This window comes from Aythya fuligula, chromosome 1 (assembly GCF_009819795.1).
Source record: "Aythya fuligula isolate bAytFul2 chromosome 1, bAytFul2.pri, whole genome shotgun sequence".
NCBI lineage: Eukaryota > Metazoa > Chordata > Aves > Anseriformes > Anatidae > Aythya > Aythya fuligula.
Window position 1 is genome coordinate 123,836,029 of NC_045559.1, and position 22,204 is coordinate 123,858,232.

Consider the following 22,204-nt stretch of genomic DNA (forward strand, 5'->3'; position numbering starts at 1 on the left):
TGTAAATGTCTTTTGCTTACTGCACATCTATTTTTAATTACCTACCCACATTACCTGCTAACATCAGGATAAAGAGAATAAAGCTGCTATTATGACATGAAGGCTCTGAAATGTAAACATGGAATAGAAACTGGAACAGCTTCCATTAATTTCCATTCTGACAGAAAAGAGTAGGCCTACGGAATGAACATCCAGAGATTTTTATTTTTTTTTTTAAGTGTTAAATTCTAATTGTGGTTAACTTACAACAAATCCTATAACTCTACCTGAATCTGTGGAATTGCACTAACAGAGAGTAGAGTTGAACCACCTGCTTGCTTCATACAATATTCCTATTCAAGCCTAGAATAAAAGTACAAAATATTATAACATAAATCAAATTGGGAAGACGAGTTAGAGCAAACTCACAGAGAAAGAGCCCTCACATAATTATAATGTCTAAGAATTAAGTCTGATGCCAATGGTATTCAAAAGCATACAGTTATTGCCACAGCATGAAAGTCTCTGTTTTAACTACTTTCAGCACTCTCTCTTTACAATTTCACAAAAATTAACAATTAACATATAAGCAGAACATTACTGCAGAGAGGCTGTTACATTTCAAGATGTGGCTGAAGATCAAATCCATTGGCAAATATTCTCCGTGTTCATTGTTTCAAGTCTCATCAGCAGGAACGAGGAAGCCATCACAATGTGCTGTAAAATTTACGGTCTAGTTGTAGTCCCCACAGGTCTCTTTCTGAGTCAGTGCCAGTGGAGCCTGTGCTCACAGCAGCAGGAAGCAACAGGGGCTTGTTACTTCCCCAGCAGATGAGAAATTTGGTGCTGGGCCCCACAGACATGGCCCAGGAGCAGGTCCAGCAATGGTAGTCCAGGTCAGACCCAGCCTGCTGATCACCAGGCATGCCTGTGGTGATGAGGCAGGTCCAAGGTCAAGCCTCAAAGTCAGCCCATGGGTGTGGGTCAGGCCTGATGGTGGTATCCAGGATCAGACACAACCCAGTGAACACCAGACAAGTCTGATAATGATAATCCAAGCCCAAGGTCAAATCAGGAAGCAGGGGCATAGCTATGGCTGAGCTGGAGACCAGCACTTTTATAATGCAGCTCAGGTAAGGGCTGGTGGTGCAAAGCCCCTGAGCTGAAGGTAGAGGCTGCAGGTGAGGCTGGTCAGGGTCCTCTGAGCACTAGCAGCTGCCTCCCCTCTGAGCAGGGAGAGTCCTCACACCTCACAGAGACCAGGGCTCCAAAGGGATTTACTGTTGAGTGTGGGTCATCAATATGCTACTTCATGGACCCTGGAGGCCAGGGTGGAGGATTTGCTCAGGAGCCATGGCTGGGCAGGGACCATCATGTTGGGTAGACCAAAGCCCAGGCAGGGTCAGGCTGATGACTCTGAGGGAATCATGTGGACAAGACCCTACACAGCCATGGGGTAGGCAGCACTGTGCTCAGTTTAGGGCTTCAGAATGCCTGAGCTTCCTGTCGGGGTGCAGCAAGGGTCAGCTGCTCCATAAGGGCATGGATAACATGACACAGCTGGTGAGGGAGAGACCCTACCACCCTGGGCCCCATCCCATGTGGTAGTCAGGGTCAGCCAGGAGTCCAAATCATCACACAAGATCATAGATTTGCCTCGCCACACAGGCAGCCCAGAAACGCAGGTCAGTCAGGTTAGGGTCAGTGATGGTAACATGGGTCAGGCACAGGCCAGAGACCACCAGGCAAGTCCATGATGATGTGACAGGTCCCAGGCCAGGGCAGGAATTCAGCCCATGGGTCAAGGTCTGCATCAGCTGGGTCCACTGCCAGGCTCAGCTGCAGCACAGCCGGAGCTGCGCACACCTACAACATACTTCAGGTGCAGGCAGAAGGCCCGGGGCTGCACGGAAATACCAGGCTATTTGGCCCCATATGCTGGCAGCAGATATGGGGACACCCCAGCTGAGAATGGTCAAGGAATTTAGGGTCAATTAATTCAGGGCACCAACGTGCAGATCCCATGTCAACCTAACCAAATGTCCAGAGCCCATAACTCATCATAACTAAATCTTGAATAGTACAGTTGGGAGGGACCTTCAAAGACCATCTAGTCCGACTGTATCACTACAGAATTGCTAAAGTCCTGCTGAATCACTTTCCATATTTATATTTGGCCTTTTGGTATCATTACCGTTTTGCTCAGGTAGCAGAAATGCAGAAGTTCAGCTGTTACTGAGGGTCACTTTAATTCTCTCATTCTTGTGTTTTTCAAAAATTCATTACCTGCTGAGAAATTATTTAATCCACAATAGCACAGAACCTGGGAAAAGACTTTCCACTTTCCCTCTCATCTTTCAAAAATAATATCTTCCCCAATTTTTTCTACCTTTGAGGCTCTTAAGCTGTCAGAATTCTTCCCCACAGCATAAATCATTTTGTCACCTGCTGTATCTACCCTAAGTGCGGGATCTTAGAATAACGCAGCTGGGAAGGGGCCTCGCAGATCTCTGGTCCTGCCCCTGCTCAGAGCAGGACCAGGTCGCACAGGCTGCTCAGGCTGTGCCCAGTCAAGGTGTGACTGTCTCAGGGGTGGAGACTCCACAAACTCCTGGAACATCCTGAGTTTGAAGGAACTCACAAGCACCATCAAATCTAATTCCTAGCCCACACAGGACCACACGAAAATCAGACCCTGTGTCTGAGGGCATTGTCCAAACACTCCTTAATCTCCAGCAAGCTCAGTGCTGTGACCACATCCCTGGGCAGCCTGTCCCAGTGCCTGGCCACCCTCTGGGTGCAGACCCTTTCCCTAACCCCCAGCCTGACCCTCCCCTGTCCCAGCTCCATGCCGTGCCCTCGGGTCCTGTCGCTGTCCCCAGAGAGCAGAGCTCAGTGCCTGCCCCTCCGCTCCCCTCGTGAGGGAGCTGCAGGCCACCATGAGGCCTCCCCTCAGCCTGCTCTGCTCGGGGCTGAGCACACCAAGGGACCTCAGCCTCTCCTCATATACCTTGGCTTTTAGACTCCCCACCATCTTTGTAGCCCTCCTTTGAACACTCTCTAATAGTTTTATGTCCTTTTTATCTTGTGGTGCCCCAAACTGCACACAGTGTTTGAGGTGAGGCTGCACCAGCACAGAGCAGAGCAGGACAATCCCTTCTCTCAACCAGCTGGCAGTGCTGTGCCTGATGCACCCCAGGCCCTCCTGGCTGCCAGGGCACACTGCTGGCTCATATTCAACTTGCCGTCAACCACAACCCCCAGATCCATCTCTGTGGGGCTGCTCTCCAGCCTCTCATCCCCCAGTCTGTGCGTACAGCCAGGGTTGCCCCTTCCCAGGAGCAGAATCCAGCACTTGCTCTTGTTGAACTTCATGCAGTTGGTGATTGCCCTGATCCCTAATTTGTCAAGATCTGGAAGGCCTCTCTACTCTTGTTGGATTCAACAGCTGCTCCCAATGTAGCGTCATCTGCAAACTTCCTCAGAACAACTTCTAGTCCTACATCCAAGTCATTTATGAAAACAATATATAGAACTGCCCCTAAAATGGAGCCCTGGGGAATCCCCCTACTGACTGGCCACCAGCCTGGTGTAACCTCATCTCCTATAACCATTTGAGCTCAACCCATCCGCCAGTTGTTTCCTAAATTGTATTTTTATCTAGCTATCCCCTGTTCCATCCATCAGGAAAACCTGTAGGGTGGGTTAACCTCCTACCTCTCTCCCATCTCCCTCTATGCTCCACAGGGTTTCTAGAAGGCCATTAATGAAAGTGCTGGAGGCTCACTCCTCTGAGTTGTCCAAAGGTGAAAAGAACCTGCCTGACACACCAGCCAATACCATTCCTATTCAAACATGGCACAGATCCCACAAAAATGGATATGAAATTGAATGAGAACAAATGGCAGTAATCTAATTTCAGTATCAAACCTGATTAAAGCGTGAAAAATTACTCCTAGGACTTTCATGGTATGGTAAACATGCATGGGTACGGTTTGAGAATCAGTGAAAGAATTTAGAAATCATTGACATACTTAAAGATAGGCAGGGATTCAGACAAGTCTGACAACCTGGCTTTTGTGTTTAACTTTGTAAATCCAGAAAGCATTTGAAGTTCTTTCTCCCTTTCCCATAGTTGCTTCTTTGCAACTACTCTCTCTAGAGAGTATTTCTGTGGTGCTTCTAAGCTGTCCCTTCTGTATGTGCCCATCCCACTGGTATCTGATCCCACCTTCCAATACTAACCAGACATGATTTTTTCCTTCAGGTCTGCCTTACATGCTTTTTGATTCTCCCTTCTGGACACCAACAGGAAAGCAAATGTGAACCTAAAAGAGAGTCCTTCTGATCAGTTTTGGTGATCTGCCTTAGTTTATGGAAGAAACTGTTACAGGAAGAGGTCTTCAGAGTTTCCAAGTCCCATGACTAAACAGAGGCACTTGTTCTGTAGACAAGGGTTTCTTATTTTCACCCATACTCAGTAAGGAATGGGGTTCCCAGATACTTTAATAGGTAAAAACAAGATTAGGCATACCAGCACTGTACATATTGCTAGGGAGTAGCAGGATGGGAGCTGCTCCTTAAGGAAAGACAAATCAAGAGCCTAGATTCATCACAAGGCTGGCAGATCAGGAGCTTCAACAGTCAGGGCCCAGTCCCACTGTACCCAAGCAAGGTGAACAGGACAGAACAGCGGATGGTAGCCAGGTACAACCAAGAGTCCTGATCGTAAGGCTGTATCATGGTGATGAGGCAGGGCAAGCCATTTAGTCAGCCAGCAGATATAGGTTAGGAACAGGTCCAGGGATCATGAGACAGGTCTACAGAAATAAGGAAGGGTTGGGGTCAAGCCAGGAAATCAGCCTGCAGCTTCAGATCCAGATCATACTGGTGGGTGGGCCAAGCATATGATGGAGATCAGTATTCCTCTAACACTGCTCAGACAAGGGCTGAAGCTAAAATAGAGCCCTGAGCCCACAGGCAGAGGGTGTGGGGTGGAGGCCCCAAATGAGGCTTGTCAGGGTCAACAAGTTTGCTTAGTGCCCTCAGGACCTTGACACATATGAAGTGACTTACACCCAAGACTAAATTTGCCCAATTTTCATGAAAATAGAAAACAGCACACCACTGTCACAAGTGCCAAACCTCCAACCAGATATCAGATCTCTCCTCCCAGTCACAGAAAGCAGCTGTATCGTGCTGGTAGAAGTTTTGCCACAACTGCTCAGCAGACAGAAGATGCCCAGCTGGTAACATGTTAGATCAAAGGCTTCAAAGTTGGCAAAGCTAGAAGCAATTCGAACAGGATATTAGGGTTAAACGATCTTAATTATTAATAAAAGCTAAACTAGCTAGCAAATGCCACCACTCCAAACACCCCTGTCTCTCTTTCACCCAGCTACTATTGCTGAGCACGGTGCCATGGGGTATGGGATATCCCTCTGGCCACTGGGGCCAGCTGCTCTGGCTGTGTCCCCACAGCTTCTGGTGGCAGGGCAGCACGAGGAGCTGAAAAGTCCTTGGCTCTGTGCAAGCACTACTCCGCAACAACTAAAACATCCGTGTGTTATCACCACTGTTTCCATCAAAAATCCAAAACACAGCATTGTGTGAGCATTGTGTACAAGGAAAATTAACTCCGTCCTAGCCAAAAGTCTGACAGAAGGGTAGAAGAGAATGCAATAAAAATAAGGGCAAGACAGTCTTAATAAAGGATTTTGTGTAGATTTGAGGGGGTTGGTGTGCATGTCTAGAAAGGCAGAAGAAGGGAAGGTGAAATTGTTCCAGGAAGAGAGAAAATAATGGCTTGCAGAGGAAAAGAGAAAGGAAGGACAACGATATAGTTTAAATATAAATAGGAAAGAGATTTTCCTTAAATTATATTTATCTGTGATGAGTGACTAAAAAGATAGAGATAGAGATAGAGCATGAATCATTTAGGCAAACTTTATACTGAGATAGAGAAAGCAGTGGGATCTGCAATACATGTATTTAGCAATATATCTCTCCATACTGGTAAAGTTGCAGCTGTAGTACCGTGCTTACACCACTCTGCAGGAATGGTACAGAAACCCAAAAAGCGGCACAGAGGATAATGAGGTGGCCTGTCAGATGGGCTGTATAAGAAAACTTTGGAACTGGGGCTGTTTAGTCTAGAAGAGGCATATGAGATTTGTCAAAAATAGCAACCTGTCTGCTGAATGCCAGATCTCTACTCCAAATTCAGTAACTGTTGATTCAAAACCTTAACCATAAATAGTCAATGCCTACTAAAAGCAAAAGAGAATACAACCGTTCTCTATGTCTGGTAGAAAAGCAAGACTGCAGCCACAGAAATTCAGGTTAGATGTTAAGAAAAAACTTTCTAACAAGAAAGTGAGGACAGTGATAAGAACGGATTGACTGAATTATTGCAGTTCTGGGGAAAGAATGATGAACAGAGACTCGCTAATTGAAATGCTTCACAATCTCTGTGCACGCAGCAGGAAAGTCCCGCTGCTGGGAAGGCTGTCCTCCCATGACAGCACAATAATTAAAAGCTTGATTGTTAAAAATAGCAAGGACAACAAAACAATCTAATAGTGGGAGAAACAGACCTAACATTTCCCACTCTGACTGTTCTACGACTGCAGAAAGATAAAATTAAGACACATGTTTTCTTGGTGCAATACCAACCTTAATTTCTTACTATTTTCTTTGAAAGTTCTTATAAAAGCAGTTCATAGAAGAGTGAGAACACGATGAACCTACCCCAAAGTCGATAGCCCCACTTATTCAAAATAGTGCTATAAGGCATGGATGAATGGCACTTTAGAAGCCCCTATTTTTAGGTACTTATGGATTTCAGAAGTTTTATCTATAAAGCATATTGGAACTGACATGCCTTCTTTTTTAAAAATCTTATTGTGGCCTGCAGCTCCCTCAGGATTTTTAGGAGGATTTTTAGTGTTTACTAAAAATCACACCTCTGCTACAGAGATGTGGAAAGAGACAGATTTTGTTATACCAAATCCCGTGCTTTTACCCTTAATAATTTATAGGCTGTCATTGCATATAAAAAGAAAAAAAAAAAAAAAAAAGTATGGATTTAATCCATATGCAATTTAGTAAGGCACTCTCATAAATCAGAAGTACATTTAATTTACTTTAACAAAAAGGCAATAGTTTGTAAGCACTGTGCATTCCTCTGGAATGATGAACTACACCTTACAAATGAGTTAAAGCTACAGTATCAGATAAAATTGCATGGAAGCAGCAAAGGGATGGTGTTGGAGGCAGTGAAAACCAGTAGGTGTATTTAAATTGATACCTTTCATTCTCTGTCCATGCAGGTGGGGAAAAAAATCCAGAATTGTGGGGTTTTAATCCCAGTCTAAAAATATGTGATTTAACTAATTGATCATCACAGCAATATGGTATCTTTTTCTTCTATTTTTTTTTTTGACTACTAATTCTAGCAAGTCTCTCTCTATAGACTTGCCTATACATCTTATGTATATATAATCTATAAGTCTATATATAGAGAGACTTGCTTATACCTATATATATAGATGTGTGTATATATATGTATACAGAGAGAGATTGATAGATAGGTAGAAAGAAACATCGTATTTTAAGTATTCTGTTCCAGCCGTAAGTCATTCCTCCATCTTACAAAATCTTGCAGCTGACAGCCATTAAAGCCTTCAGGATCCAAAAAATGTACATTGAAGCAAAACTCAGCTCATCTGTTAAATATTCAGGAATTTATTCTGTGATGTTTTCTGGAGATGCTTGTCTTTGAATTCAGACCCTATTTAACCATGCCTCTCCCCAGTTTTCCATGGCTTCCTGCTGACTTTTGGACAGGAAAGACTCGAGGCTCTGTTCTTCTGTAATATGACTCAGGTCTAAGTCAGAAGACTTAGCAGCCTCTTGTAGCCTCTCTCATGGGCAGACCATTTTAAATACAGCTTCTGCTGTGGTATTTAGTGCTTGCTATGTACTGAGGCACTTCAAACACTTGGTACTATTCTCTAGGGGCTGCGATACATTCCCGTCCCTGCTTTTACAGAGGGCATCAGAAGCATGGAGCGGCCTGCTAATACAGCAGACCTTAGCCTGGAGACTTTGCTGAGTGTTTACAAACTTCTCTGTAGCAGTAACAGATCTGGACCACTGAGGGCATCTGAGCCAAACTACGGTGTTAGCAAGGGGCTTAGAAGTAAGTCATTAAACTTTGCTGAAGATGGGGGTATTTCTTTGCTTTAGCCTTTAAAGAGCAGAAAGCATTCCTTGTTAACTAATTGTATAATGCACATCATTTCCCTTCTCAAGCAGCTTGAGGTCTTTAACAGGTTCATTCCCAGTTTCCAAGTACAGGTTGCTCTTCTAGGGATTTTGCCTTAAGGCAAGGATGCCATTAGTATGCATTAAGCAGCACAGCTATGACCTTGACGTAGTAAGCTCAATGAAGTAAGTTTCTTGCTTATCTTAAGCCATCGGAGAAAGGGGAATAACCTCTCTAATGGAAGTGGACACATTAATTCAGATTTCAGCCATGTTGTCTGATCAGTGTTCGTCTGCTAGATTCAGTTTAATATGCATACCATGGTAAAAGCATGACAGAGCTTTTATAGGTGATGTTGTCTATAAGGAACTGGAGTTTATTTAGTTGCATTTGTGTGCATTTCAATGACTAAACTGAAAAAAAGGCAAGGGGGTATTTAAAAATGACAGCCCGAAAATATAGAGGAGTCTGCACAGGAATACTTGTCTCCATGGTGTTCAGCTGCACAAGAAGTCCAAACGGAGATAATACTTTGTTTGAGAAAGGAGGGGGTTTAAATGTAACAGCTAAATATTTGATATATATATATATATATATGCATGTATCAAACTTGGAGAATGAATTGTTCCAGTTTGCAAAAAGAAATTCCATACAAACAAACAAACAAAAACAAAAGCAAACCCCGACCACTACGTCTCAGAGGGAACCTTCCTTGCAATTAAGAATTTTCCCTGTTTGCTGTCTACTCAGTTCAGATCTTGGAATTAGCATTAAGGGGATTGGCTCATGGTTTCTGGGCTCGTTTGCATGTGAAATCAATTTATGCACCATGGGACAGGATTTTTATGCATCAGATGTCTATTTGATTATCTGCCCAAGCAGTTGTTGCCAGGAGCTCTGTTGTTAAAGGCAGTGGCTATATGTGCCGTTTACTTCCGAAGAAGTGGCAGGAGGATGCCCAAGAGACCATGCTCAGCCTGATGCAAGATATTTGGTTACATAAAAGAAATTAGATGCCTGAACCATCCCGCTCATCACTCTTTCTCCACTGGTCTTTTAAAAGTTGTCTTGCTGGTAAGGATTTCCAGAAGGCCATCCACTCGGCTTCTCCAGTCAAATCTAATTTTTATTTATTTATTTTAGAGGGTAAAGAGCACATCCTCCAGCCTTTTGAAAGGCCATTTTCCCCCACAACAAGACGAAGAGGCAGTTTAGGATGCCTTGTCCAAGAGCCTATAACATTAATGAAGATCTTCGGAGCCAAGGTGGCCTGGGACAAAGTCTGTTTGGATGCACGTGACAGACCCCACAGCCTTCCCCTGCCTGCTCACCAGAGCGTTTGCCATTATTTCAACTCTCTCTATTAATGAGGTACCAATCATTTTATTGATCATGCTCTTCAAATGGAAGGCAAGAAAGCTTTAGTATAAAATATCTCCCAAAGTCGGAAAAGAAGTGAGCAACAACAAAGCTATTCCACTTCCACCTTGAGATTCTGGCACCACTTAGCTGGTAACACTGCTGCAAGGGAGATACTTGTCCTGGGAAAACGAGCACCCCCTTTTGGGGCAGATCACCCCCTTTTAGGACGAAGCATCCCTTTGGTCAGGGCACCCCTTCTGGGTCAGAACACCCTTTTTGGGTCAGGGCACCCATTTTTGGGTCAGAACCCCCCTTTTGGGGTGGAGCACCCCCTTCGATCAGGGCACCCCCGTTGGCCAGAGCACCCATTTTTGGGCCAGAGCCCCAAATTTTGGTCAGAACACTCATTTTGGGGTCAGATCCCCCCGTCTACGGGGCGGAGCAGCAGGGGGCGGGCCGCGCGCGCAGCCGTTAACGGCCGGGAGCTGTCCGTTCAGCACCCGCGCGCCGGGCGCCTCGCCCCCTGAGAAACGGAGGCTCCTCGTAGCTCAGCTCTCCTTTATTTTGGGGGCCATTCGGTCGGTTTTGGGGCTCTTTATTTCTGCTTTTATTTCAACAAGCCGCGCCGCTCCCCCCACCCCGTCTCCTCAGCCTCCCTCCCCGCCTCGCGGGGCCCCTCCCCTCCGGCTAGCGGGCGCCCGCGGGGCGGTGGCGGCGGCGGCGGCCAGCCAATCGGGAGGCCGCATGCAAATGAGCGCGGCGCGGCGCAGAGGGAGGGAGGGGAGGGGGGGGATCCGCCCGGTTGCCATGGCGACGCGCGGGCGGCTCCCGGGGAGACCCCCCCCGGGGCGGGCACCCGCGTGACGGCCCCGAGCCGGACCGGGCGGGGGGGGCGGGAGCGGAGCGGAGCGGGGCGGGGGGGGGGGCGCTGCCCGCGGCCATGCCCGTGCTCGCCCGCGGTGCTGAGTCAGAGCCCGGCCTCCCGAAACGCCCCGGGGATGAGCGGCCGGGAGGGGCCATGGAGGAGCTGGAGCACACCTGCCCCCAGCCGCGCCTGGTCAGTGCCGGGAGACGGGGAGGGGACGGGGACGGGGTGGGGAGGGGCAGGGATGGGGATGGGGATGGGATGGGGAAGGCATGGGGAAGGGAAGGGAAGGGAAGGGAAGGGAAGGGAAGGGAAGGGAAGGGAAGGGAAGGGAAGGGAAGGGAAGGGAAGGGAAGGGAAGGGAAGGGAAGGGAAGGGAAGGTTAGCCCAGCCCATGCGCTGTGGTCCTGCAGAGCAGCCCAGTGAGGCCCCAGCCCCATGGGCACAGTGCCAGCCCCACAAGGGCTCAGATGCTCAAGGCCCCTTCTGGCGTTTCCCCAAACCCCGCTGTCACCCCTCGGTGGAGGTGTTGGTGGAGGTGGCACCTGCACGCAGCGCCCAGACCCGCGGACATCCCGAGGCGTGCAGGTCTGCCACTGGTGCAACAGCTTGGGCACGGGGAATCAGCGCACCCTGCTCCCGGGATCAGTCGTGGTGCTAATTAAAGCGTGCTTAAAATCCGGGCTTTGGTAATTAAGCTCAGCGCGGTAGTCGAGACATTTAACGTGGCGAGGAATAGCAGCGCTCGGTGGAGTTGACCTAAATTGACGCTTTCTGCTCGCTAGTGGTATAATTGGAGTGAACTTTAAAGAAAAGTCTGTAATTTGTTCAAGGGATGCTTTTTTGGAGCTTTCCAGTGGGAGTTTGGAGTTGGCTCACGTGCCGTTCCTGCAGGGTGTCCATACACACGAGGATTTCCCTGTCAAAAGCCGAGGTGTAGCAGCCCGTCTGAACACATCACCCCGCGCAGTCTGACGCTTTAAAAGACCTGAAAGGAAGAAGTGACAACATGATGCCAGTATTTATGGTATCACCTGTTCCAGTATAACTCCTGTGGAAATTAGGGTGACAGCTCGAGCACACGAGTAAAGCAGGGATTCATTACAGTGTGTTAGATCTTCATGGGTACCCGTAAATTCATAACGGGCAGCAGAGACGTTCAGCTGAATCAAGACTTATGGAAAAAGTGTCCTTATAAAGTGATATGTTGTCAGCCAGCAGATACATATTGTCTTCAGGAAAAAAAAAATAATAAACTGAAGTTTAATGGGACTACCTGACTTGGTTAGGGTGTAAGGAATGTTGCAGACAAGTGCAGTCAAGTTCCCCTTAACAAAGCCCTGTCTCAAGTGGGAAGAATCCAGGGCTGTGTCCAGAAGAGTTAATCACAGCTCTGCGGATGTGGAGTAGTAGTGGGAGTTTAAAGCTCCCATCAGACGCTTTTAAATATTTTCAGCACATCTTCTGATCCCAATCCTTTGAAGTCAGCATGCTCAGTGGTGGATCACTGGACAAGTCACATACTTGATCCATATATCTGAAAGAGCTGTATGTCTCGGTTAACGTTTTAGTATCGGCCTGTTCTGCGGAACCACAGGATGGTACCTCAGGGCGATACCAGTCTGGCATTTACAGAGGACTTTTTGATGCTTCTCTTTGGTTATTACACGGCTCTAAAATGAGTTATCTGGGCCTCCAAGTTCTTAGTATATGCTTGTATTTAGGAAGCTCTCTGTGTTAAAAGAGGATAGTAAACTTACGAAGGAGCCCAGATTTGAAAAGACGAAAAAGGCATTAGGTTTTTGTTTGTTGTTTTTTTTTGAAACAGTTGTTGTCCACTTCATTGAAAAAGGAATTATTTATTTAAAGCCTTAGAACTGTGAATATTTTTAATGGATATCTGTCGCTAGGTCCTCTGATTTTAGGCTATGGAGTCTGCTAGCTTGGCAGGAAGTGTCACAGTAGGACTAAGGAAAACCCCTGTATCCTTCAATGAGCAGGAAAACAGGGCACATTGAAGGCAAATCTCAGGTAAGTTTCAATGTGTATTGAAGGCTGATGTTTTCCAGTGTGTAGTACTGTTGTGATATAAATTGCCATTAATTTTTTCCCAAGACACTCTTTGGGTTTTCTTAACCGACTAGGGCATTAACGAGCAGTCTTGCTTCAGTCAATTCCCCCAATCCACCTTTCACTCAGTCTTTGCCTTCCTTATGTTCTCAATGTCCATGTATTTGGAGGCCAGGAAGATCTCTTGTAGAGTGACCCACGTGTCCTAGTCTCAGTGCACCACAGAGAAACAGATCAACTAGAGCCTCCAGCTTTGTCCCTAATGGTGATTTGAATAGTTTTGTGGTCAAGAGAAAAAACAGATAGCATTTTACCAGTCCTGGTCTGCATAGTTCTGCTTTTACCCATTTCTTGTCTGGACCAAACTGCTGGGTTAGGCCACTTTTCAATCTATCACTGTCCAATCACTTTTTTTCTTTTTTTAATGAGCATTGCTTCTGCTGCTTAGCCACTGGGATATCCATGGTTCAGTCGCAGGGGCCTTCATTATTTTAACTGCATTGTTTTTAAACGTTGCTCCTGGTCGTATCATGACATACATTCAAGATATGGAAGTTGCCCCCACGTAACTTTAAGGGTCGCAGACCACTGATAGGCTCCAGATCTCGGTGTGGGAATCCCCTGAAGGTTTGCCTATGTCTACCTATACTGAAAAGGCCTGTAAGTGAGGCAGGCCCTTAGTCTAAGTGGATGGCAGAGATACCGAAGGAGGAAATACAAGAGAGGAAGTATAAAGCCCTCTGAAAATAAAAAGGCAAGTCCCTTGGGGTCAAGAGTTTGACTTCGGTCACACAAAAACCTCCGCGTGGGTAGCTCGCTGAGGGGTCAGTGTGCACCTTGAGAATTGCTAATCCTCAACCTGCAGTAAAGAAATAGACATTTCAACACCCCACGTTGTTCATCAGGACTATGCCAGGTAGTGTCTTTCACAAAAAGAAACAATGGCAATTTATAAGTACAGTGCTGCAAATAAAGCAAAACCGAATACACATCGAAACTTACCTGAAAACAAACTTCAGAACCTACTGCTTGGCCGCGTCCTTCCCTTCAACATGCGGAGAGCTTCTTTTCCTCATATTTCATGTCTCTGTCATCCAACATAGGCCTCAGTGAGAAGATCTGAGAAAGTACTGCTGGGACCTGAGCGCCAATATAATATTCTCAAAATTGGCTGAGGCCCTTAGGGTTAGTTAGGTCGGTTAAGGGAATGAAGTACACTGAAATGGATGTTTCCATGGCAGTACCTAGCTCGTTGTGCCTTGGTCTAATGTGAGCTTATGCCCCAATGAGGAATAAAGGCCTTTCTGTGATGTGCAGGGGAGGTTAGGCACAAAAAGCACCCGAATTAGCCAAGGTGAACCACAGGGGAGGAGAGGGCATAGGCAGGTGGGTGGCTGGTGGGCCTGTGCCTGCTGGGTGGGATGTTGGTGGGTACAGGGCCAGGAAGGAATTAAACAGCTGTTCTCAGGACTTTAGGGTCGGTCTGCCCGAGGTCATGGCTATGTGATGTCCGTGCTGCCATAGCAAGCCGGGTCCCGTTTGCCTGTGCAGCCAGGGACACCAGCACCCTGTGTGGAAGTACTGTGCTGGGTTTTTCTGCCTAACATCATTGCTGTGAAGGCAGCAGGACTAGCTGGAGACTTAGGAGCTATCCATATGGCAGATAAAGCATGTTCTGCCAAGGCACTGTAAGCATCGGGGCTATTTGAGGTTCACCCTGGCAATCCCAGCAACTGCTCACGAACCTGGGCTTACTTCTGCTGCCTTGTCTTGAGATTCAGAGGCTACAGACTGTTATGATTCAGTAGGAATTAGGCACCAGATACCTTGGGGCCAGTATATTGCAGTAATTTGGAGAATGAGACGCAGGAACACTTGAAGATCACAGCTTCCATGTCATTTTAGGTAGCAGCTGCTTTACCTATTTCTTTATTTTTTTTTTTTTATTTTTTTTTAAGAAATGACAGTGAAATAGAGGTGTCATTAGACTCCGCTAGACAGTTTTCTTATTGCTGCTGTTAAGCAATGAAATGTTAAGCACAACATTTGAAATAATTGCAAGTAAAACCTGCGTGCCTTGGCTCTTTCTATTTTCATCCCTGGATGCTTCACCTCGTTTTTATTTGCAAACAGTGTTTTGACAGGGTCTGATGCATCCTTTTGGAATTATTTCAGATATTGTACTTCCATGAGCCATATATCTTCGTATTGTTTTTCATGTATGACTAACAGATATATGCAGTTTTAACCAGAGGAGCTAATGCCAAATTTAGGGGCTTTTATTGTGTTTACAAAAGTGTCCCATGTGTCTGTTTTCTCTCACCTGATGTTAATTCTTAGGGGGTCTGCCATCTGTTTACTTCAAATTGGAACTAAGCATAAATACGTAAGTAAAAAGCCTGACATTAGAGGAACCCAGGATGACTTTATTTGCCCAAATATCTTTTAGTTCCTTTACAAGCTTGGTGTCTGCTCTGGTAAATTTTACTTTTTGTGAATGTTGGCTATTACACAAAAGTGCAAACTCTTAAAAATGCCCAATATGGTTCACACTTGGGAGCACGTAGCAGTCTTTGCCATGCTTAAAAAATAACTTTAAAAATGGCCTGTAGGCACCAGAAATCTGCTGTGATGTGCCTTTTGCTGCATCAAAGAACATCTCATCAGTACACACTCCAAAATGCTATAGTCTCTGCAAAAACACATTGCGACCTGTATTGGTCAGGTCACAAACCTACAGATGTGCTTTTTTGCAGGATTCACAGATGACCTGTAAACACAGGGAGCAAGCATTACACTCTGTGCATTGTATTCCTTGCTTGCAAATACATATCTTCGATACTATTTTAGAAGCAGCTTTATTAGCAGAATGTTACCAAGTTCTATAAGCTGTGCTGTTGTCGCTACTATGAAGGTTTGTATTGTATCTTTAAGTAGAAAACCAGTGTGAATGGTTTCTCTGCTCTCTCCCCCAAAATGTATTCAAATTATAACATAACATATGTAAGAAATGTAAGAAGAAAGCCAACACTACAGATACAGGAATTACATGTAGTGTATAGCCACACATCTAGAGTCCTGTGCCAGTGCAGCTGGAACTGTGCGCTTACACATTTGTTCCCAGGTAATCTGCCTTCCTTCCCTATGCACACACAGACAGAAGGCTTAGAGTGAAAAAGCTCTTGTGAAAGGCACGGGATACATCAGAGATCTGTTACAAAAGTGCACTGCGCTTCCTGCAGGAACATAGCTCATCCCAGGATGCTTTTGTGTTCTAGCTGGGGAACTGCGGAGAATACTTGCCTTGTGCTGGGGAAAAAGTCTTTTAGTCTTTTTTTTTTTTTTTCCCCCAACATAGCACTATTTTGAGTGATGATTTATATGAAGAAGCTACCCTACGTCTGACTTGAAATAACTGATAAAGTATCTTTATGTAGAAGCGCAAGCAGGGATTGAAATTGGGCCAAGTTCTCCCAATATCTCAGCTATAGCTCGAGTGATTTCAGGAGATTAAGCCTTGCCTATATTAAACCTGAAGTTTTATGTATGCTTTCTTTGCTCTATTTTTTGTTACATCCACCTCTCAGAGTCAGCAGAGCTGTTGGAGAACAAGCCAAGTTTTCTTCTGTTTCATGCGTTCATACTGGAACTGTTCATCTGTGAAAAGTTCACCTTGAGGCACCCACTGATAACATTCAATTGCAACTTCCTTGCTCATAAATTTACCTGTTTGGACCAAAGTTACTAAAGGTCACAAATCCATCAGACAGTGGGATTTCCATTTCTCATACCGTTCACTCCCGAACCTCTAAGAGAAGACCTGGGTAGTCCTTCAGAGAGTGTTTCCACTTGCAAAGGGTGTTCGTGCTTCAGAAACTCAGCAGGCGTTTTTAGTTCCCCTTAAAGAGTTGCAGTAGCATTTTGCTCTTAACAAATGCTCCTTAAAACTGATGTCAGCGTTTCCTGCTCTGTAATTACTGTTTGCCAACATCAGGAGCAGGTTCCCAAAATAATCTTTCCTCATATGAGTAGACCTTCCCCACGTGATTTGTTCCAGTGAAATCAGTTATCTGTTTTAAATACTGCCTCGCAGACGAAAGGAGATTACAGCATCATACCTCCCACAGCATTTGCCTGCCGGTTTAATTATTTTATAAGCACAGGCCCTACAAAACTTTGCCTGGATAGCTGTACTGCTTCAAGATCTGAAGTGTTACTGGCAAGACCTTCGATGATGTATAGCTGTTCTCTCCATCCAGAGAATGACCTTTTTGCCTGTTTTTGTTGTGCGGTGAACAAGGTAGTGTAGCTGTCTTAATCAAATAAATAAAAAAAGTAGCTCCTTCTATTAGCACATGTTGCATGCAATTACCCTGCAGGCAGAATTATAATGGCAGGTGCAGTATTATGTAGATGGGTCTATGTTTGCCCCTTCTCAAAAATATTTCTGTCTTGTTGCTGTGTAAAAAGAAAAAGAAATACAGAAAACAAACAAACACAACTAGTTATTCCTATTACAGACTACAAACAAAAGAAGGTGTGAAGGTGCTCGTGCTTTTTAAGTGTCATTTCAGTGGTTTGACTCCTGTTCCTCTACAAAACACCTTCCACTTAGTTTTAAGTCCTGTGGGAACATAAGCTTTTAATATTTATATTGCTGAATTGCAGCTAAGTTAAATGGTTACAGTAGCCTGAGAGGCTGTGAGGAGGGATAATAAAAAGGCAGCATCAAGATACACCTGAAAATGAGCTACTTCCATCCGTCATATAGGATTTCTTCGTAAAGTGTCCTGGCCACAGAACCAGCTCAGCTGGGGAGTGCTGCCTACCGCACTGCACTCTGCTCTTACTGACTCATGTATCTGGGGAATGCAAAGGCGTTACTGTGTGCAGGTGAAGCTTCGAGGCATTCTTCAGCATGGAAAAAAGTGACCGAGGGGAGAAAAGAGAGAGGACTGTGAAATGGTGAAAGATGGGGAATAGGTGACTGTGGAAGAATTTGCTAAAGCTTCCAGTGCAAGAATATCAAATAATCCAAGCAAGAGGCAGGTGCTGAGCAATCAAAATGAGATAATTCATCACTGAACTCACACTGAGGCTGTAGAACAGCCTGCATCGCACTATCATGCTACAGGGTGATGCAGATCTCAGAAGCCTACTTTGGTCCAAAATGCAAGGGTGATTTGGCTTGCTTGGCTGATCACAAAATGTAAGTGTCCAGAAAATAATAAAGGCACAGATGAAGGGAAAAGTCTGTCAGATGAAGACAGAAGGACATTTGCACAAAGTCTTTGTCTACCCCTCTGATTATTGGCAGAACTATAGCAAACTTCTAACAGTACTTTAATGGATTAACTGAAATGAAAAGGCTGCTATATGGATTACTTGCTCTCTTCACCCAATTCCAGTTATTACTGACAAGAAACTGGGAAGAATATGAGTAATTATATCAAGGCAGAAAGATGTTTGATAAATGATTTCTGGGTTTTGATCATTTCTTGAAATATTTTGTCTTATGCTCTGGTAGACAAACCAATCCTGTAATATTTTACTCACGAGATGTTTTTGTTAAGCTCTGCGGCAACTTTTCTGGGCCGGAGACAATGAAATAATATTGGATGTACCAATTGGGAGCTATTGCTGTGTCTCACTTGATCTGTCAGCACACCATAGTTATGTATTTCTCTGTCTACGCATTCTCTCGTTGACAGAACTTGGCTGATTTTAATTTACCGTGTGTAATGCATTTTAATATCCAGTGACTGAGAGGCCAGAGAGCAGTGGAAATATTGACGAGTGTGGCTCTAAGCCCTTGGCCGTAAAGTGAGCGGTAATGATGAGTATTTACAAAAACGGGATCGAGGGGAAGCTAACAGTGGTAGTTCTCCATTTAGTGGGGACCACAAGGAAAATCTTGGTGTTGCACGGGCGTTTACACGGACAAAAAGCACTACAGTGTTTGCCTAGTCAAAAAAAAAAATAAATCTTGCTGCAAACCAGGCCTATTTTCTTCAAATAATCTCCAAGGCAACGGCCTCTACCAAGCTAGGATCTGATTACCAGTTGCAGGCCCCAGACCATAGCCATTATTGTTTTAACATTTCTGCCTTCCTCTTTATCCCAGCGTGAACCAGGTGGTGCGGGCTGTTGTGTAACTTGACCTTGCTTGGAGATAAAAAGACAGGTTAGCACTCAGGGATCACAAAGACAGAAGCAAAAAGACGGTATTTAGAAAATAAAGAAAGGAGCTCACACTGTATGATTATGTGCAATGCTCGACGCTGTGCTACGTGGGTGGCCAGCCAAACACTTCCCTCCCGTGAAGCCCAAGCAGAGATGTGGAGCTTGCCGTGGATTCTCAATTTTAGCCTTGTCTGTGTGGAGACGCTGTGATTTTCAGCACTAATGTATTAAAGTTACCTTGGATGATTTCCTGTAGCTCTTGAGCTTGCAAAGAAAGGAAGGAAAGATCGAAGAAAAATAAAAGAATTATATATAAAGGTTGAGTGCTTTTGGGGAACAGATTGACTAGTAAATCCCAAAGCAGAAAGAGCTGACAGTGAATCTCAGAGGTCGCTTTTTGCTGTTGTTTTAATACTATTCTCTGAGCTTACCGTGCAACAAGCCAGTGAGCCCAGAGGACAGCAGCAATTAGGCAATACATGTATTTGGGTTAACATGTCTCAGGGATGCTAAAGAAAATAAATGCTTGGTGATCAAGTGTTCAGCATCTGAAAGCTGAAGAAGTGGTAAATAAGAGGGAAGAGAGATTCTGTTACTATCAACCCTGGGTGCACAAACTGATAGTGACAAACGTGTCTTGTATAAATGGTGACTGTCAAAACCAAGCCAAACCACTGGTGCAAGGTCACCAGGTCCCAGCTGTATCATGGTGGAGGCAAAGTGAGTGAAGTATTTCCCTCGGCTTGTCTTAACCACCACCTCGTTTCTCAAAAACAAAGCAGCCCAAATCTCAGCTAATGATAGCTTGTTTTTTTTGTGATTCCATAAAGATTTCAAGCCTAGAGCAGGAGAAGCATTTTTTTTTTTCATATCAGACCATATGGCAGATAATAAATATCTGAGATTCTTATTGCTGATAACTTCCTACAGAGGCATGGGCAGAAAAAGTAATGTCTGTAGCCAGGTTTCCTGACAGATAATACCACGTCATTCTTCACACGTCCTCACTCTCTCTGTAATATCTTTAGGTTATAAGCTCTTCAGAGCAAGGACCCTCGTGGTGCTCTGATCGCGGAGCATTTTAGTACTGTTACAGTACATGTTGGAGTAGAGAAAGGAATTGCAGCTCAGCTTGCTTTTAGCTAGGTGGGACTTCTGGTTGCGGTCTTGGCTTTATCTTGAACGGCTCCTCAAAATTGCCTAAGGTTCTGATTAGAAACACAATAAAACAGCTTGTGGTCCCAGTCATCTGTCCTGATGTTTTGTCAGCGGAAGGAACTGGTGCTTGTGAGGAGATGGCCTGTTTATAGCATTGTAAATCCCGATTAGTTTTTCCAGCTGTGATTTCCACATAGGAGGATACATCTTGTATCTTGGGCCTTTGGACTTGTTGAGACCAAAGCAAAGATTAAATTGCTTGGACAAATAACCATCAGACCTGACTTTGTCCTGCAAACAGAGCAAGTATGTACCTGCTCTCAATTCACATCGCTTGAGCTTCTCAAGACAGGCAATGAATTGGGTTGTATTTAGAAAGCCCTATTGTCGTCATATTTCATACTGTATGAATTGTATATGCTGAAGGGTGACCAGAAAGCAAAAGTCCCCATGGAACAAGCCAGCATTAAGCCTGGTTACAACACAGTTGAATGGTTCTTTTTTGACTATTCGATGGAAAAACAAATTGACCTTGTGTTTTCCCCCCCTTCCAGACTCTGACGGCACCTGCCCCATTTGCAGATGAAACGAGCTGTCAGTGCCGAGCACCCCACGAGAAGCTAACCATTGCACAAGCCCGCCTGGGAACACCAGGTATGTGTGGAGAGCTACATCAGCAGGACCATGGGCACTCCCAAACCACAGGCTCTCCCTTACAGCCCTGTATCAATACTCACTTTTGCCTTCCGTTTGGAAGCAGAAAGGCCAGCCTGGTATCTGGTGCTATTAGCTAATGGGGAAGGAACAAGTAACTAGAGGACCGTTGTCTTCAGCAGGAGAAACAAGGGGAAATGTTTCAAGTTAGAGTTTGATGTTTCATGGGTGTCTGCATGTTGGTCAAAAGGAAGGCTTGCCAGCCTGCTCCAGACAGCCTAAAAATTGTGTTGATTAATGGCTACTTTGGGGATTCTTCACATGCTGCCTATGTATGCTGGAAAATGTCTTCTTTCACTCATGTTCTTGTTGACCACATCAGACCTTAAGTGGCCTTAAAGGCCATTTGCCCTTTGCAAAGAAACCATGCCCAATTTCTGAACTCTGTCTAGACATTTTTGCCAGACTTATCTCTGTGATCGGGCTTGGGGAACAGAATGATTTCACAGAAAGTCCCAAATACGTAAAGTACAGTCCGTGAATGTTGGATCTTTGTTGTTATCATCTCTGCTGTCCTTTTGCTTGGAGGTGGCTATTATGTGGCACTGTGGTGGTTTTACTCAGCTGAGCAGCTGAGCTCCACCATGATCAGTAAAATTTATTAACTCTTACAAGCTAGAGCAGTGAGAAACTTAAAGCAAATTAAAAACACCTTCCCCTCCATCCACGCTCTTCTATGTCCCCCCCCAGGTGGTGCAGGGGAACTGGGGATGGCAGCTGTGGTCAGTGCCTGATGCTTCGTCTCTGCTGCCCCTTCGTGGTCACTACAGGGTCCATCCCCCAGGAGCAAACTGATCCAGCACGGGTCCCCCACTGCCTGGGTGGGCGGCAGCTCCCCACAGACCCCCTGCTCCTGCGTGGGCTCCTCTCCACAGGCTGCAGCTCCAGCCTGGGGCCTGCTCCTGCGGGGGCTCTCCATGGGCCGCAGCCTCCTCCAGGCCACATCCACCTGCTCCACGGGGGCTCCTCCACCCACGGGGGGGCTGCAGCGTGGAGATCTGCTCCATGGGGCACCCATGGGCTGCAGGGGGACAGCCTGCGCCACCAGGGGCCTCTCCACTGCCCACAGGGGAACTGCTGCTGCCTGCCTGGAGCACCTCCTGCCCTCCTGCTGCACTCACCTGGGGGCTGCAGGGCTGGTTCCCACTCCTCTCTCCCAGCTGCACAGCAGTTTTTTTTTTTCCCTTTCTTAAATCTGCTCTCACAGAGGCACAAACAACATCACTTACTGGCTCTGCTCTGGCCAGCAGTGGATACCTTTGGAGCTGTCTGAAACAGGCCCTTATCTGACATGGGGCAGTCTTTGGTTTCTTCTCACAGAGGCCACCCCTGCAGCCTCCACTACAAAAACCTTGCCACATAAACCCGCTACACACCGTTGTCAGGTCTGTCATTTGGTAAAGCAAGTTTTACCTTTTCTGTCTGAAGACTGCTGCTGAAAATTTCATGCAGAAAGAAAGAGTTACAAGGGTGACAGCAGGTGGATGGTGAAAAAAAAAAAAAGATAGACTCATTGATGAGAAAAAGAGATCTTGGGGGAAATATTAAAAAAGGGTAATGAAGTGTTTATGTGGAGGCTGTGGAAAAAAAGAAAGACACAGACC

At 45.6% G+C, this 22,204-nt stretch overlaps 1 protein-coding gene across 5 annotated transcripts in view; it reads left to right on the forward strand.

Moving 5' to 3' along the window:
- The window catches only part of PCYT1B (phosphate cytidylyltransferase 1, choline, beta), a 39,989-nt gene that overhangs the window by 1,269 nt on the left and 16,516 nt on the right, over positions 1-22,204 (forward strand). For 3 of the 5 annotated variants that reach the window (XM_032194953.1, XM_032194976.1, XM_032194983.1), the window contains exons 1-2: positions 10,536-10,667; positions 20,441-20,540. In XM_032194953.1, the coding sequence (XP_032050844.1) occupies positions 10,551-10,667; positions 20,441-20,540 (217 nt within the window). In that variant the 5' untranslated portion in view covers positions 10,536-10,550. Of the gene's footprint in view, positions 1-10,535; positions 10,668-12,417; positions 12,507-20,440; positions 20,541-22,204 lie in introns of those variants that run through there. The other 2 variants (XM_032194968.1, XM_032194961.1) reach the window with 2 other exon arrangements.